The sequence below is a fragment of the Prinia subflava genome, chromosome 3, assembly GCF_021018805.1.
Source record: "Prinia subflava isolate CZ2003 ecotype Zambia chromosome 3, Cam_Psub_1.2, whole genome shotgun sequence".
NCBI classification, from domain to species: Eukaryota; Metazoa; Chordata; class Aves; order Passeriformes; family Cisticolidae; genus Prinia; species Prinia subflava.
In genome coordinates, this window is record NC_086249.1 from 4,703,111 (window position 1) to 4,722,236 (window position 19,126).

The 19,126-nt window shown below is 37.7% G+C and overlaps 1 protein-coding gene across 2 annotated transcripts in view; it reads left to right on the forward strand.

The window, feature by feature from the left end:
- The window catches only part of NECTIN3 (nectin cell adhesion molecule 3), a 62,927-nt gene that overhangs the window by 17,700 nt on the left and 26,101 nt on the right, over nucleotides 1-19,126 (forward strand). For both annotated transcript variants that reach the window (XM_063393833.1, XM_063393831.1), the window contains exons 2-5: nucleotides 6,106-6,444; nucleotides 13,535-13,831; nucleotides 15,552-15,669; nucleotides 17,756-17,907. In XM_063393833.1, coding sequence (XP_063249903.1) covers nucleotides 6,106-6,444; nucleotides 13,535-13,831; nucleotides 15,552-15,669; nucleotides 17,756-17,907 — 906 coding nt within the window. The remainder of the gene's footprint in view (nucleotides 1-6,105; nucleotides 6,445-13,534; nucleotides 13,832-15,551; nucleotides 15,670-17,755; nucleotides 17,908-19,126) is intronic.

Genomic DNA, 19,126 nt, shown 5'->3' on the forward strand with positions numbered 1-19,126 from the left:
CACTTTTTTTCACTTCCTCTAGTGTCTTAGGCTGTCCTGCAGCTTGATACTAAAGGTCTGTGCAGCATGGTGGGAAGCAGAGTATGCAGGGGCACAGGTGCTGTCTTATGTGGAGTTAAACTAGAGCAGCAGCACCAGTTCACATGAGAAAATGGCACTCTGAAATAAGAATGGTGGTAGCAGCTGTGTCTGACTTCAAGGGCAGAGTTTTTCTGAAGCTCCACCTCCTGACTGAGTTGAGCTCAAGCTAATGTTAAACCCTGAGTTGCAACCACTATTTCTTTGATTTTTGTATTGCCTTGGAGTAAAGCATCTCTTTGAAATCTGTTTCTTTGCTTTCTGTGTTGCAAATGTCAGTCTTGTGCATAATTGTTTATTGTGGAGCTGGAGAGGTTTGCACACTTTGTCACCTTTGACTCCTTTGTGCTAGGATGACAGTTCTTTGTCCAATATTGCATTACGTGGCCTTTTAGCAGCGTGAGTCCTCTCTCTGGGCTCTGGATGCTATCCTATGAAGGGGAGCTGTAGCCTTCCCAACAATTATTTCTATTCCTTGCTCCCTCTGTGTAGATACACATGTTGGTTCAGCAACTGGAGGCAGATGACTGACAGTCTCTTCCATCAGCTAGGGGGAATGAAGGAGCAGAGTAACACAAGCCTGCTGGCTGAATGGTGTGATATCTTGGCAGCTGTAGGCTTAGGAGCAGCCAGATGGAGGTTCAGAGTGTTTCAGAGTTCTGCAGAACATCCTGTGATAGCGCTTAACTGAGAATCCATCTGTCTGGAGCTTGCTGTTAGTAAAACCTTTCAGCAACAGCTAACTTTTGAGGCAGCACTGAGATTGAGTCTGACCTCTTCATGCAGTTCTCATTGCCAGTCTCTTTGATTTTTAGGTTGCTTGGAAAATATACAACTTCGTGCAACGTTATTTTATCATTTTCAACTCGAAGTGATGCTCCCCTTTCTATGGTTTTTGTGAGAAGTCAGGCTGTAGACACCTGGAGGAGAGCTGCTCGTGTGATAAACCAAGTCACCACTGGAACCTTGGTTTGGGCCATTTGCAGGTGTAGGAAGTTAACATTCAGAAGTTAGTAAGACCATTTCCAAGCAGTGGATTTGCATGAGCTACATCATAGTGTTTTTAGTTTCCTTGGTGTTTAGGTAAAGTGTATCTCTGATTTAAAAGATAAAATGCTCTGAGCTTCAGTAAAATGAAAAAGTAGAGAGAGCCTGAGAATTTCAGTAGTCTTGTCTTCAGACTGTGGAATTGCTATACCTCATTTCACCAAAACTTTTTACATTCTGGTAGGCTTCTGTATGCCTATTATATTGTGTGCTAAACACTGAACAATGTTTTAAGTTTTGTTCTCTGAGATGGAAGTAACACATCCCTGGTTTTCTTCTTTAAAAAAAAAATGGCTAGTACTGTACAAAAAAAAAAAAAAAAAAAAAAAAAAAAAAAAAAAAAAAAAAGGAACTTGATCGAAGTCCTGTAAATGCAATGCTTATATGTGCTGTTCCTGGTCCCAGCTCACCTGCCCCCAAAAACTGATTGACACTCCACTTCAAGCAAGGATTGTGACAAAGCAGATCCTTAGGTGAGAGTAACACTAGGTTATAATACTCTGTCTTTGATGTCAGTGCAATTCTTTCCCAAGTACTTGCTTAGCACTTCTAATTGGAAGCTAGTGGTGAGGCATTTTGTACTACTTAATCTTGAATCTCTTCCATTCCTTGGTTGTGATCTTTTTTTGACACAGTAATTTGATCGTGCCCTGGTGCTCAAAAGACACACTGACTTCTTCCCAGTCATTTAAGCACATATTTTTATAAAGCCTCAAGCTGAGGTTTCAGCTTGTTTTCTGCAGTGTCTTAAAGGGTTTTGCTTTTCCAGCTAAACAAATCTGAAAGTGCCACTAGATTTGTGGAGCCGTGCTCATTGCCTGTATTGCATTGGCACTTGTGACTGACTGAGCTAATTCAGAAGGTTAAATCAGGAGGAGAAAAGTGAGTTTTTGTAGGTAGGGGTCTTTTAGGTACCTGATGAGTCCTGACACAGGAGGGGGACTGCAAGAATAAGCTTTCTGATGTCAGCTGGAATTAAACTGACCAAACAATATTGCTTAGCCTGACCTTAAAACTGTTCCATGGGAAGTTCTGCTGATGTAGCAACTTGCTGTCAGCGAAAGGGGATGTTCTTGGTTTTTTGCTCCATTCTTGATTGGAACTCTTGAGTTCCCTGCCGCTAGTGTGTGCTAGGGCCACATATACCCATGAGCTGAACACCTTGCTGATAGAGGGGAAAAAACCTCAGTTTTCTACTCTTCTGTAGTTTGGCTTTGCCTTGTGGAAATAGTTGGCAAGTTGTGGGAAATCAGTGGCTAGTAAGTGTCAGTATGGTCACCCTGTCTTGCCAGAAGTGTGCTATTGAGTGGATAACAAAATGCATTGCATAAGTAGACCTGTGCATGGCTGCTTTCTATAGAAAATCTGCTATTTATTGCAACAAATAACAAACCTGTAAAAGTGTAAATTTACAGAAAAAAGTATTCTGTCATTCCATAGCATTAATACTTTGCTGTGTTAAGAATGTTGTCATATATTTCCTCAGTATCTTTTTTTTCAGTTAGTGGTAGAAGGTTAATTCAGAATTGATATTGAACAGATTGTTACCATGGTCAGTATTTGATAGCACCTACTTCTGTGGCTTTTAATGCTGCAAGTGAGCCTTAGGGATCTTTTTGTTTTGTTTGCTCTTTAAACTTTCTGTCGAGTTACATGAGTAGAGTCAGTTCCTTGCTGTTTCAGGTAAGATTCTTGACTTTATTGCCAAGGCACTGGATCACTGTGATCTAAAATCAGTCTGTGCATAGGGATTTAGCTGAAATTGAATCATATTAAAGTGCTTGAGATGGCAATCTCATCAGGCTGCATGTGAAACAGTACAGGACAATCTTACATATTCCAAGGGAGCAAAAAGGGAAGGGAAGGCAGATCTGTAAAAACTTGGACAAATATAAAGAAAAAAGTAAGAAAATCTCATGATGTTGTCTACCTTGAAGTTACAAGACATCTCAATTACTCAGTAAATACAAAGTGTACCCATAAGGTTTGTTGAGAATGACAGGCTTCAATATTGTGAACATGAAGCAGAGAAGGTCAGATTTCAAGAGGAGGGGGGCTAGACTTCATTAAAACAATAAAGGTATATCCTGTGTGCCAGTCCTTTGGATCAGTTAAGGACCTGAATAGTGTGGTCTTGGAGTGTCTTGTTCTTCAGAAGCTTGTGCATTGTAAGCCTCGAAATATGTTATTTTGGAGGAGACATGTAGCTCATTATTTAACTCCAATCTGTGAGCAGAATGCTGACTCTGGAGTGGAAGTCTTTGTGTCAAAGGAAATACCAATATCTGCATGGTAATTAGCTTGCTAGTTTGAGTTATTAGCTTGATTGCTCTGCAACTACAGCTAGTTAAATAATAACTGGATGGAGATTAAAATGAGAGATACTGTTCCAAATTAAATATGTGGCATTGGCACTTCAGATTTAAACTATTTCTAGCCCTTTAAACACTTTGGAATCTATACACTGTTGTATGAGCTGTAAATTCAAGTTAAATGATTTGCATAGCTAAGTTGATTTTGTTTGTTTGTTTGGGTTTTTTTGTTGGAGTCTGAACATGCGTCAGAAGATGAGATAAATGTAAAAATGCAAAATTTGGAGTTGTGATCTGTTAGCTCTACCTCCCTTGCTGGAGAAGGTGAAGGAAATAGATTTAACTGATCAGCACTCTATAGCTGCAAGTATGCTTGTCTGTAAATATATATGGGTCCTGCTCAGTTCTCTGTAAATCTTAAAAATAGTAGCGGTGACTAGTAGTTTGACTTCTGAAAATATTCATGTAATTCATGTGAGAGCACAATGTTCTCATGGACAAATGAGCTGTTAGAAGTATTCCTTGGTGGGAAAGTTGTTGAGTATTGACTTTTAAAATGCACAATGGTCATCTTTATGTCACTAAAGCCTCCAGTGTGTGAGAGTTGTCAAAAAAAAAAAACAGTGAAAGGAAGCAAAATGTGTCATTCAGTTAACTGGGATGTTTTTTTCCTTCCCCAGTTTGTTACCTTCCCCAGAAGTCTGAGCAGTTCTTGTAAGTTCACTTGTGAGGCTTTTCTGTACTAAGTTGTTTGGGGTTATATACAGCTAATGACTATGTTAAAGTTTAATATAGGTTAAGATTCAGTAGATTTAACTGTTGCAGAAATCTAATTCCTGAATGAAATTGTGTTTTTCTTTGCTTAAATTACATTACGGAATATGTATATCCTATACATTCTGAAATATATTTCACAAATGTAACTTGCAAGCCTTTCTTAAGGTAGAAAGCAATAGTGAAATACTTCTAAAGAACATTCCACCTTATGTGTAAATGTAGCAATGGCCAGCGGAGACAAAGTTTGGGCAGAACTCTGTGCATGCCAGTTTGCAAATAGTTGCCCTCTTTCCAGTGTCTGTCACAATAATGTGTTGGATAAGAGGCATGAGGAGAATAGACAAAATGTTCTTGCACTACTTGTCATGGCAGATATTCTCTATATGAAACATGTTAGGGTTTTTTTTTTTTACTTTTCCTGCTGTTTTTGGTCCCCTCACCAGCCCAACATAGCGAGTGATGTATCAACAATATTGGTCTAAATTTCTGGCTTAGCTTGACTTATTTGTGCAACTGAAGGTATTTATACTATTGATGTTAATCAGTAGTTTTGTGCTGAAGAAATCCGTAGCCAAATCACTTTTTTGGGTGACTTCATTGACTCAGAAATGGTTTGAACAATGAAAAAGATCACTTGATAGGAAGTGGAAAAGCTTTTAACAATGGATAAAGGCGTATGAGAACTTCTTTCCTGAGCACATGGCTTGCCTTTTGTGTGAACTTGGTGAGTGAAGAGGCAGCTCATGTCTCAAGTTGAATGACTTCTTCATGCCTATGAGAATGGGGCTAATAAATTTATATTTGACTTGTGCTTCATTGGTGAACTGCCTCAGTAACAGCTTGAGTACTGATTTGGTATCTGAAGAGAGAATCAGGCATTTGAAATAGCTCTGTTAAAATCTGAGCATAGGAAAAAGAAATACATTGTGGACTAAGACTTTGTTTCTTTTTGATCAGGTTAGTTTGCTCCTAGAGAACTAATGAGTGAAGTTGCTGAAGCATCTGTTTGGCAAAAGAATTTGTGAACCTGTGATATATCACACTGCTTTGTCCTAGGGGATTTCTTTTTTTGAAAGGAGGGTGGTGTAAAATGCTGAGCCCAGAATGTAGTTGCTACTGTGGAAGGCATTTTAGATATTGAACAGGAATACGTTGAATCCTAAGCAAGCACTGCACTATGCCTGCTCTTGCATATTTACTGTCTGAGAGAAGATCTTGTGTGAAGACACCCTACTACAGTGAAGCAGAAAGATGGCATATGGATGATGGCAAATGTCTTCATTAGGAAGTAGGGTAGGAAAGTTCAATTTGAGGTCTTTGAGGGACTGTCACTGTAAATGTGGAGTGGTTTTGGGGATTTTGATAAGGGCTTTTTTATTTGTTAATTCTTGCTTTGCTTTTTTTAAGTATTTACTGGTATGGTAAGTGCTAGAAGTTGCACTTATTTCTACATATAAAAGATAAGACTTACTTTTAACAAAAGATTATTTAAGGAGGAACACATAAGTTTTTGCTTGATGCTCTATATCAGTGATCAGACTGCCAAGAAGTACCATGTCTTGCTGTTTTGGTAAGTCTGAATTCACTAAATGTTCATATCTAGTTAAATTCCCTAAAGACTGATACACCAGTTACACAATTGTCAGGTCAATTTTATATGAAGTTGTGTATCAGCAGTAGTATTCTCTGATAAATTATTGATCTGTGCCGGCTTTGATGTTTTTCCCTGAAATATGTTTCTGTAGTAGTTCCACACTGTTGTGAATCAGTTATTCAGAAAAAAGCAGGAATTCTCTTCTGAAAAAGTAAGCTAATTATGGCAGAAGGCTTACTGTGAAAACCAAGCAACGTCACTTTCTTGTGTAGCAACTAACAATTGCTTTGTTTTTAGGTGCCTTAGCTGGACCAGTTGTTGATCCACATGTGACAGCAGTTTGGGGGAAGAAGGTTGCACTGAAATGCATAATTGATGTAAATGAAACAATCACACAAGTTTCCTGGGAGAAGATATATGGGAAAAGTTCACAGACTATAGCTGTTCATCACCCTGAATATGGAATATCTGTTCAAGGAGAATACCAAGGAAGAGTGGCATTTAAAAACTACTCACTTACTGATGCAACAATCATCTTAAAAAATGTGAGCTTTTCTGATGCAGGAGAGTATGTTTGCAAGGCAGTTACATTCCCACTTGGAAATACACAGTCAACAACAACTGTAACAGTATTAGGTAAGTCAGCTTCTTTTTGAAAGGAATATTCTGCAAACTTGCTAATAAGTTGTGTTTTACCATTTAACCCAAAGAAAATGCAAAATATGTGCTTGCTGGTCTTTCATTACAGGTGTGTTATTTTTACTGATGTCATAGAGAAGACTTCTTTTGGGTCTTGCTTCTTTAGAACTTATTTGACTGTCTAGTTATTAAAAATAAACAACCAATTGCTATTTAGGCATTCTGTTAAAACAAGCATTCAGTTTGTCTTAGCACAGTGTTTTAGACAGACAGTGCTGATACCAGGGACTTTTGTGTATGTGCTGGGAAGCTGCTGAACGTGGCTTTAGCCTTGGCTAAATTCCCTCAGTTGGCACTGAGTAGTCACTGGTCTTCAGAAAAAGCAGGTATTTGTAAACCCTGTTGGTAACTGGTTGTCTCAGTGGAATAGTCCATCATGTGTAATGAGGTTAGAGAGTTACCAGTGAGGATCACTGCCCCACGCCTGGAACCATCCAAATGGGACTCTGAGCAGCCTGGTCTAGCTGGGACATCCCTGCTTATTGCAAGGGGATTGGACTGGATGACCTTCAAAAAGTCCCTTCCAATGCGATTCTAGGATTTTATTAATGTGCTGCTAACATGCTGGTTTAACATAGCTGCTTGGGTCTGGGGTGCAAACTGGTTTTTGCAGTGTAAATGTAAAGCAAAACTATCGAGATGACTGCTGGGAGTTGTGGGAGGAGAGAGTCAATTTACACTCTTGGCTGTTTGTAGGTAGTCATAATGTGAAGCTTTTGTAGACTTGGTGGTTTGTTACATTAATTTTATCCCTCTTGTTGAGGGCTGTGTATTGCTGTCATAAGGAATTAGTGCTGAAGTGCAAGTAACTCACGTGTTACTGCAGTGTAAGATAAAATGATTACCCCGAAACTTGAAAGTTATTAACTTGCCCTCTCCTTGCAATAGTATTCCTCTTGTACTATTTTAAGGTACTTCTGTATCTCCTGCCAGGAGTCAAATGATATTTTCTGAGGTGGTCATCAATGACTATTCCTGTAAGCAGATGTACTTCTTAAGGATCATCTCTTGGTCTTTGATCCATCTTTTCATAGTAGTAGAATACTCAGTGGGATTAATCAGATGGCTAGAGCACAGTATGGAAATTAGTTTTCACCACAAGGGGGTGCAAAATAAATGCATCAAAGCAACTGGCTTAATCCAATTCAGTACCAGTAATCTGACCAAAATTCTGTGTGATGCACAAAGCATGTGGCCTTATGGCCCTCTTTTTCACCTGGTTTCCATCTGTACTGCAAGTGGTTATGTCGGTGGTTATTGTAGCAGTCTTTTGACTTCAGGTTTCAGCTATGGTGCTTTACCAATAAGCAGTGGGAAGTTCTTACTACTTTCCCTTATCTTTTCTAATCAATTCCTCTTTCTAAGATTGTGATTTTTTCAGGTAATGTAAGTAATTGTGTCCATTCTGCACTCAATAATAGCAGATTTCTGAAGGAACGTGGAAAGCACATGTGTGTCCCCTGTGCTTATTATTCTACATTTGAAAGAGTAGAAGGACAACTTGTTTCATTAGATATACATTATGAAAAATTGCTCTTGTAATAGGCAAAGAAGTATTAGTCAGGCATACAGTGGTTCTGATCATAGCTTTTTCATCATTGATGTCGATAGCTGCCAATTGCTGTGGGTCTCTCAGGACTTGGTGTCAACCTCTACATGGCAAACCCAAGCTGTTATTTGCACAGATGCTTTTCCATCCTAGTTACCAGCAGCTTCACTTGTATGTACCAGGTCTGTTGGACCTGAGTTCTTTGGCCTTAGCAGTGTATTTTCTGTCCTTCTAGAAACTTTTTGCTACACTGACTTTAAGGCTTAAACAGTCAAAATACTGGGGAAGTAATGATTTTCAGGATATGCTTTTAAATTAATAACTTGTGAACTTTGCTGGCCTGAATTCAGCAATTCATCAGAATCTTTAAGTTTGCAATAGCTGTAATTTAAAACTTGATATAACTTAAAATCATCTTCAGTGGTGCATTGACTGCATTCTCCCACTGGACTAAAAATTCCCCCTTGAGTAAGGAAAAAAGTTCTTGTCCTCAGGCTGAGGCTGTTTCTAGCTGAAGCAGGATTGCCTTTTTTTCTAGTTCCTGTCTGTTCTTATTTAGCAAAGAATTAGTTTCCTCCCCATGTGTAGTGGACATACTTAGTCATGTACTAGATGCTTGTACACTGTGAAGTGGAGACATCAAAGACAAATGGAAGAAAAAAATAACTACAAGATAAAATGCCCTGTGTTTTGCCACAGTGCACTGATCACTTAAGACCATATTTAAAAACTCTTTACATGCCCCAGGTTTAACAGACTAGCCGTGTTTGATGACTTTGCCCACTCCCAGTTTGCTTTGTTGAGTGCTTCATGTTGTCTTAAAGAAATGCACTGTGAAAGAGGTTATGACAGAGGAAATATGAAAATGCTTTTAGGATCAAAATGATATATCAACTTTTCTAAAACTTTGGTTTGTCAAACTTACGATGTTAAACTGGTGCGAAAATGGTGAATAATTTTTGTGTCAAGCTGTTGGTTTCCCCAAGTTCCCAGGATGCTGACCAAATGAGGCAAACTGGTGTCTCAGGGCAGAAGAAATGGCTTGTTGCAGGGCAGCTTGCAGAGCTGATGTAATTTTAATGTTACTAACTTGAGTGCTATCCATGACTATTTTTAATACTTGCTTTGGTTTGACTCTGTCTTGCTAAGTTGGACTTCTCATCATGAGTATTGATAAAGTAGGTGTTGTTCCTCTGTTAGCTCTTACCAATCTACAAATGAGGAATGAGTTGTACAGACGAGTGTCAAAGGGTGGGTCTGTGACCATGAATTAGATCCCAGACACTCTAATGCAGAAAGTCTTCCAAGTAGGAATTAAAAGATGATCTATGTCAGGCAGTATAGTCACTGAATCCTCTCAGACAATTCTGATTAAATAATGGTAGTTCAGAAGTGCTGGTTGATGAGATGTACATGTTCTTCTTAAGTATTACAGAATATCTGAGCCAAGAAAAAGTATTGAGTAGATGGCAAATTAGTGAGCTGACTGGCCTTAAAACAAACAAGCAAACCTGCCCCCCTCCCCAAACTACTAAAACAAGAAAACCTTAATAAGTTAATTATTAAGTATTAATTAGCAAAGAGGATAAAGTACACAGAAAGATAACGCGTCTGGTTTTGAGGTGAGAGAAATTAAAACTTGAAATACTATTTTGGAAAGAAGTCAATCAAGTACATGTCAGTTGTGATGAAGGGGATGACAATTCCCAATGTCATACTATTGCCAAGGAATTAGTGAATTTAATGTCAGGAGGAAATTATCCTGTGTTTGTGTTGTAATCATGGCAACTTCATCCAGAACTCCTGTGCCCAGAGTGTGCAGAAAAATAGTTTTAAAACTAACAGAAGCAATTGAAAAAGGCTTATGAAATACATGAAAACCAAGAAGTAGCTTTTTGGCCTTGAAACTTAATGCAATAGGATTTAAGGCTCTTGTCTGGATGCTGTATTATGTTCTTTTTCAGTAAAGAAGTATAAGGACTTGAGCACCAAGAGATTTCTGATCTGTCCATGCTGAATGTAAGGTGAAGGTAGAATAAGATGGGTTAAATTAGGTGGTGGTCAGTAAAAGGGCAAATTAGTTGAGACCTTTTGAACACTGCACATCTAGCTTCCATGCTTCAGCCATCCTGTATTTAATATTCAGGTATAATTTATGCTATAATGTTGCTTTAGATGGAACTCTTACACTGTGGAAGTAGCTCCTGCTTTTGAATCTCAGAGGATTGCTGCCTTCCTTTTCCGCACACAGCATTGTCCTCGCTATCTATTTCATTTGGCCTAAATAGAGCATAATGTTTCTACTGAGTGGGTGTAGCAGCTTCTCTAATGCTCCCCCACCTGCCTCTTGTATCCTCCACCACCACTGTGAGCAGAGAAAGTGAAAATCACATTCATGTGGTGCACTGAATGGTCCTGGGATAAGAGGACTGCATATAGAAATTAAGCTTTCAAAAACCAAAAAATTACCACCAAAAAAATATTCCAAATCCCATACTTTGGGTAATCCCTTTTCCAAATTAAAAATGGTAAAACTGTTTCACACTGTGAGAGATGAGATGCCAGTGGCCCCTTGTAATTATGGATTCATTCACCAGATACTTCTTAATCCATGTCTGAAACATCTAGAAAGGCCATGGAATAAGTAGCTGGGCTGGTTTTGTTTCAGTTGCTGGGACAAAGTAGGCCTGAATGATTAACTGTAGAAATAAATATCCTAACAGCAGTTGCTTGCCATTTTTCAGTATGTGGCTATGTAGTTATCTTGCAGTTCAAGTGTAGTACAACAATCACAATTTGTGGGAAGCAGAAGCCTAAACATTTATGATGTATAAAAAACCCTAAAGCATGGAAACACATAGGACTGGGAATAAGTATATTTTATGATGCTGAGTAGTTTTGAATATGTTCACCTTTGTGTCTAGTTGACAAGTATAAAACCAAGTATTACACAATGAACTCAAACTAACAAATCTCTGGTATCACTTGAGAAAGTAGGTTTCTTAGATTAGTCTATTGTGCTTTCTGGCTACTTGAAGACTTCTTTTTCTAAAATTGCAGTACTGAATAGTCTGCTTTGGGTCTGGAAACCTCTGCAACTTAGTTAAGAGTTCTTGTTTACTTTATGTATCCCTTCACAAAGAAGTGGCGGGAAAATTATGCAGTTACATACTTTTTTTAAAGAAAAATCAAAGGAATAGAACACATCAAGCTTTTATTTCTAGCTGAAATTATTGGAGTCTACAGTTTTGGCACGAAATGTTAATGAGAGCTGCTAATTTAATTGATTTTACTATTATGGAGATCTTGGGGAGGGAGGAATACAGCAAAAATTAGAATTTTCATGCATGTAAATGGCTCATGAAGAATCAGTTCTATCAGACTCATGTAAAATTCTAAATGTAAATTTGAGTGTTTACTTCTGCATTTTAGTAATACTACAGAAGCTATTGGAGTACGAGTACTGAGTGATTTGGGAAGAACAGGGCAGTAGTGTTAATCAGGAAAACCAAATTATGGGTCAAGTAAGAATGCTATGTAATGTCAAGTTCTTCATACTAGGTTTTAAAAGGCTTTTTTGCAGATGAGAATGCTTCATATGTACATCAGCTCAGATATCCAAGCTCACTGCAGAAAGCTCTAGCTGTTGCTAGTGTTGGAGAGCAGGGAATCAGATTTTGAAAGAAGCTGTATTAGAAAAGCTTCAGATCTCGAAGAGTGAGCGTGCAACTTGGCAGAAAAACCTATTGGCTTATTTTCAGTAGGTTACAAATCTCAGGGGATAGTCATTCAGAGAAACAAAGTAGAAAATAATTTGCTCTCAGTATCTGCCCAAACAATCTTCAGTTTCATAACAACTTATATTCTTCAAGCACTTCTAAGTACAGAACAGCAAACACACATTTTTATGAGGTTTTCCATTTAATAGTTGCCTTTTATTTTAGTGTAATTGAGCAAATAATAAACCAAGTTGTTCAGACATGAACAGTTAGACTGAGAAGGAAACAGTCTAAAACTGATCCTGGCACTGAAAGGGCTGAAGCTGAAAATGTTACCCAGTTATCTTTGGAAGGTACAGGTAGCTGGAGAACTCGCCAGGTATGGTGAACTTTGCTCTCTTCTGTTCCAAGATGTGTCTATGGGTCAGCTTCAATTTATTGGAAAGAAATTCCATGAACTAACTTCTCTCCTTCTGATACTGAAAGGCACAGAAGTTGCAAGACTTGTCTCTGCTTTGTGATTAGTGAGGGCTGATCCACTGAGGTGGGTTCTGAAGCATTATGGTGAGTAGCAATGACCCTCCTTCAGAGGACTCCAGTAGCCAGGTTAGAGCGAAGGACCAGGATTGTGGAACAGGCTGGTTTGCTCCTGCAAGCCTGTCCCTCACAGAGCTGGTGACACAAATGGGCCATTCTGGAACAGCCCAGCCACGGTTTGCATCTGAAGCACCAGGCAGTTTTTCTAACTTGGGCTGCAGCTGTTGGGTGGCTTGTACAGGGCCAAAACAGATTTGCTAAACCAGAAGGAAATTTTTTGAAAGCTTCTTAGTCCATGGCCCTCAGCAGTAGACTTACACAAGAGGAACTGAACTTCCTTTTAGAAAGAAGTGTGTTCCCCAAGTTTTTAAAATTTGGGGTGAGCAGTGGCTTTACAAAGAGGTCACATCCTTCCATGTGCAGATTTCTTTAGTCTTAGACTTAGTATTTTTTAACTTTTATAGGGATTCATACACAAGAATGTATATATGTATGGGCAAAATTTTATTTATATATAAAACAATTTTATTTTGTTTTTAATTGAAATTTTATTTATATATAGATTACTTTGTATGCTGAAAATGTAGATAAATTTTATATATGGTTGCATATTTCTGTGTACCCATTAGATCCTTTATTCAATGTGTGGTATGTATATATTATAAAGATGTAGCATGGAGGTCATTTGTATCATAGTGATCAAGAAAAGCTTAAACTCTTAATGTTGGGTGTTAGAACACTGAAGTAGCTTTCAAGTGACACAAACTGACAGTATAAATTAATTCTTGAGCACTTGAAAATGCAGCAGAATCTAAGCTTTATGACAAAAACTGCTGTCTAGTTTCAGCCTCATACCTTAAGCTCTGTTGTCAGACACTGCAACTGGAGTACTGCAATTGGCATTTTGGACCTAACCATTCTGGAATTACTCAAGCTCACTGTTGTTCACTCACAACATTTAATGCACTGACAAGGAACTTGTCAGTGCATTAAATGTAGAGAATGAGCAACACTGAACTTGAATGAGTGGACAAAGGGGGATAGTGTCAGCAGGCCAAAGCCATGTAGAGCTATCATCTCTTGAGATATGTGTGGTCTTATATCTAGGATGTCTGATTAACATCGTGTTTTCAAATGGATTAGATCATGTCTAACTTCTAAGTAGTGACATTTTCAAAGATTTGGAGTTCTTGTTTAAAACTCCTTTTTTTTCCCTCCTTAGTTGAACCTGTTGTGAGCTTAACGAAAGGACCAAACCCTCTAATAGATGGTGCAAATAGAACAATAGCAGCCACTTGTACAGCAGCCACTGGAAAACCTGCTGCTCAGATTGACTGGGAAGGAGGCCTTGGTGAAATGGAATCCACCTCTACTCTGTTTCCGAATGAAACAGTGACAGTTGTAAGCCACTATGTGATTGTCCCTACGCGGTTTGCAAGAGGAAGACACATAACCTGTGTTGTGAGGCACCCTGCCTTTGAAAAGGAGATACGATACCCTTACGTGTTGGACATACAGTGTAAGTATTCTGTGAGGTAATTACTCCTGGTATATATCTTGCAACCTCCCCCTTAATCAGTGTATACCTTCCACAGGAAGGAGATGAGCACTCTTTGCTTCAGGAAAATAAAGGAAATGGAAACTGCATAGAAAAGCTGTGATAAGAGACAGGTCAGACAGGAGAAAATTCTAGGATCTCTGTATTGAGAACAAAGTCATGAAGCTAGAATACCGTTACATTTCTACTGTTTTGAATACTGAGTCTTGGTTAAACATAAGGGTTGATCCATTAGCTGTTTATAGGTTCTTACAATTTCAGCAATATTAAGGAAGAATGCTAACGAAGATTCATGTTTGAGGTGTGAAGTTGAAAATAGATCTTGTGGTGGTCAGTAAGTTATTTTCAGATTATTCACCAAGCTTTGTCCACTCTAACTAGCGTAAGGAATCAAGACCATAACACATACATGGCTAGCATTTGTTATTCAGCTTCAGATTGCTCATATAATTCAAACCTGTACTGGGCTTCTTTAAAAAATGTATGTCTTTTAAAGGACATGAATACAAAGCAAGGTGGCTTACAATGTTGCTTAGTTAAAACTAGTTAAGTTAAATAAGGTTTAGGCATGTGGTCCCTTTTTGTTAGACAATGCATATAAGAACAAAACCAACTATTTTGTGTTGTTCTGTGGTGTCCTGTCTTGGCTGTGTGCTGCTTTAAAGTTCCTAAATCACAGAAGTCTGTCAGTTCAAGTGGAACAAATGTAGTGGCTGGAAAAATTAGACTTGGCTGTTTTGATTTGACTAGTATTTGATTTTTGGCTTAGTTTTGTTCTGTTTGGTAAAGAGTCGTTTATTTTGGCATAAAATAGGGATTAACCCTGCTTTATTTTATTGATCTTGAAATGCAGTTCTAGATTGGAGGACCATTGATACAGAAATAAAACTAAAGAGGATTTATGTTGTCTCAAACAATGAATTAAAGAATTGTTTTCTATTGAAAATGAAGTGAGGATGCAAGTTGGTCTTAATATTTTCATCTGAGATGAATGTTAATGCATGTTTCAGAATTTCTAACAAAGTTGTATAGTGAGGTACACAGTAGCAAGTGAGAAGCAGTGTGTGCGCCTTGGTCTTCCCTGACACTTGGTAGCTTTTGCAACTGCTTATCCCAAATTGCAGTGGTTCATCTGTTCCTTGGCTTTTGATTATTTTTCTGAGGCCTCTCTAAAGTCACCTCCTGGTTTTTTAGAGCCATAACATAATTCTACCTTTTGATGCCAATGGATAATTTAATCTTTATAGTTAGCACATATGAACTTTTTGGTGATTTCCTAATTACTGGATTTCTCCCAAGGTTGTTTCTGATGCTTTGCTGTATCTTTTTAGTGAGAAGTAGTTCTAAGTTACCATATCTCAGTTCCCAAAAACATGAAACTGAGTCTTTTTTCCTGAAGTCCTCTCACTTCCTCAAGGTGCTGAAAACACACTGGGAAAATCGCACCAATTAAAACAATTTTTTTCACTGCTGCATATTAAATTAGCTTGGAACTGTATCATCTTCTCTGTATACTTTGGTGGTGGTCCTTAAAGTAAAAACAAAAAGGCAACCAACAACTAAAGCACACATTCTCCTAAAAAAATCCAGAATAAAAAGTACCCTTCTATTCTATTGATCTAAGAACTCGCTTTTAATGTAAAAATTGTAATTGTTCATAGATGAAATCTCTTTTTGTCAGATGCCCCAGAAGTTTCAGTAACTGGCTATGATGGAAACTGGTTCATTGGAAGAGGAAATGTTCAGCTCAAATGTAATGCTGATGCAAATCCATTACCTATGGAATTTATGTGGACCAGGTAAATATTTATGAAAAGGGACTTGCCACATGATTTAAGTGGTATAATCACTTTGCTTACAGTAAATGCATGTTTTGAAAACAAAGGGTATATGACTTGCATTGGTTGTAATGGTTTTATCCAACTTTTTAAAAGGAGAATACAAGATGTGTGTTTGTATGAATACAGGTGAGTGGATATCTTGTAAATTTATGTGCCTTAACAGGGTAAAGTCTCTTGAGTTACTTGAGGTAGACTAAGCTCCTTCTGTTGCAGCATGTAGAGCAAAGACCAATAAATCTAGTAAGGATCCAACTATTATTTACATATGCTTCTAATGAAAAAAATTTAAAAGCTTACATAGTATCCACATTTCATGAATCTGTGAACTGCCATCGCCATCCCAGGCTTAGATCAAGATCACTGTGATAAGAAATTTCAGCTCGGAAAAATTTCTTATTTTAAAAAACGCCCTTACAGCAGTACCATTTGCTTCTTCAGATGCACTGGGTTCTCAGTTCTCTCATTTGAATTTGAAACATATGTAAGAACTAATCAATACTACCACTGTTCACAGTTCTAGAATAAATAAACCTATTTAAATACATTTAAAGTCATTCAAGCTTCAAAGATCACTGTTAAATTTCCTAAACTTTAAATAGAACAAACTTTTACAGGAAATCTAAATTTTCTGGAATAAATGTGGTATGGCTTTCTGAGCAACAGCAGAATCCATGCAAAAAGCTGTATTAGTGAGGAATGAGGGACTTCATTTATAGGGGAGGGGAGTGCATGTAAAAGAAGAGTAGGCTGAGCTTGGAGAAGTGAGAAGAACTGTGTTGAACTGTGCTGTTTGACTGGTGTCAGATTACAATAGGTTGTAGAACTACCTTACCAACCTACTGTATCCCTTGGATTCCAAGATGACATTGTGTTAAGTGGGATAGTGATCTTTTCATGGTTGGTGATATTTTTCAATGTTGCACATATGAGAATTTTATCCGAATTGAGCTTTCAAACCAATTAACTGTTTCATAATGTTTCTTGAAATAAATACTTGTGGTACTATGAATTATGAAGTATGCACCTGATGACTTTGTGGCTGAAGGAATTCTGGGCAATAATCACAGCAAAGGAGTAGGAATATTGTCTTGAACCACATTTTTTGAAGACTGCATTTAGTGTTACCTGTGAAGTATTTATTTTCCTTTGAATTCCTGTTTTAAAGTGATGGGTGGCTTTTCATTCGGTACTACTTTAAAAATCATGCTTGCTAAATGCTTTCAAGATACTGTCATCTAGTGATCTAGTTTGAATATTGATTTAGGCCTGCTTAGCTTTTAATAGGTACTTAGACAAATCAAAATGGGTTTCAATGGCATGAAATTACACAGGTGTTTAATGGGCAGTTGAGAGCTCCGTTAGAATAGTTCCAGGGCCTTTGCCCTTTCCCCTTTTCTCTTGTGTTTACACAGTTGTTACTGCAATCTTAGGCAGAATTGTACTGGGAAATGATAGACTTAGAAAAGCCAGCTGATAAAAAATAGGGTTTTTAACCTGTAGTTTACCCAAGTGTATCACCAAGCACCACATTCCATTTCAGTGCAGTAATTTAGACAGAAAAGTGAGGGGAGATGAGAAAAGGCAGCTCAGGAGAGGAGAAACTGCTTGAATTCTTGCTGAGAAGTTCTAGTCAAAATGTCCTCTAAACTAAGCATGTATGAACAGAAATATTTACTGGATGCAAATGTGCAGGCAGCTAATCCTGACAGCAGAAGCGCTTCTTAGTTAGACTGTTAGTTTTCAGAGCGTGAGTTGTCTTGTTCCTCCCAGTTCTTTTGAGCTGCTGTTTTCTTAGCTGTAATAGTGTTGACTTTAGAGAGCTTGCTGGTTCCAGCAGATCTGACATTTAAAGGATTTGGCCCAGAAATTAAATACTAAATAAACCTTCAGGTGTCCACTGACAATATCAAAGGAAAGCCCGCTGGAAGTGTCAGAGCACAGTGAAAAATTCATTCTATAGATTATTATTGGCAATATTTTTTCAAACTACTTCTGTTAAAATGCATATATTTACAACTGGTTTAAAAGATAACTGTTCCTTTAGGTTAGATGGACAGTGGCCTGAAGGATTGTTGGCTGTTAACAATACTCTGCAGTTCAGCAGCCCCTTGACTTATAACTACACTGGGACTTACGTCTGTAAGGTGACTAATGCGCTTGGTCAGAGAAGTGATCAGAAGACTATCTACATATTAGGTAAGTCTCACTTCTTAGCAAAAACAGTATGTTAACTTGGAACTGTTTCTTTTTCAGTGATTGAATTAGCAAACTGAAAAGGCAGTTGCTGCATGAAATACATGTAATCTACTTTTTGTGTGAAAAGCTGTTGAAAGTGTGGATTTAAAAGGTACAGCAAAATTTGGGATTAAACTGACTCTTGAACTTGACTCTCTCTAGTGGAAATTGTTAGTTAAGGTGCTTCTGAGATGATTATTTTATCTTGATAGTGAAACTAATGTTTTTTTGCAGTGTTAACCTTTGTTTGCAGTGTTTGACAAAACGTATTGACTGCAATAAACTACATTGTCTATAATAAGCTGAGAAAACAGATGTTGGTGGAAGAGGAGCAACTACCTTTAGAAGAGCTAAAGATGCTCCGTTTTAAGGATGTTAGGGTTATGTTCTGAATGTGTGTGTTTTACACAAGGTACTTGTTTTATTTTGGGGTGTAGATAACCTGTAATCATCAAGTTAAATACCTCATGCAGAACTCTTGCCGATCTACTTAGTACCACATAGCAAATTTGTGTGTCTGTGTAGCACTACTGCTTTTGGAACATGCATCCTCGTATCATTAACACAATTTAATTAATGTTTTACTGTGACACCTTTTTGTGAAAGAGCAGCATGACTTACAGGAAGTGTGAATACTTCTGTACAAGTGTGGAAAATCTGTTCTGATTTCCATAAGGGATAAAGTAAATTAGCTTAATCTCTAGCTTGATCAATACATGCTAGTATTATAGGGTTTTTTAAGGAAGGTAATAGACATTCATTCTGTTGTATTGTATTGCTGCTTTTCAGTAAGTTCTTGATATTAGTTATTTCATTAAGCTAATGAAGTGTCAGAGTACATGTTGGCCTGTTATGCAGAGGATGCAGAGATGATGGATACAAACATAGATGATTTCTTTGTTAAAACTCCATATGAACACTTAAGAGTTAAAGTGAGTATGAGAATTTAAGACTAAAGCTTTAAGTACAAGATGTTTGAAACCACATCATTCAGAATTCACTTTTGACAGTTGTCTGCATCTTTAGAATGAATGATAATGTTGCAGTCAGTGATATAACTACACTGTAGGCCACTGTGGGAAGCTAGTAAGTTCTAATTAACTGTCTAGTCAATGAGCTAGTTAACTGGAAACTTATAAATAGTTTGAGACAGTTGAATTACTTGTAAGTGACTTAATAG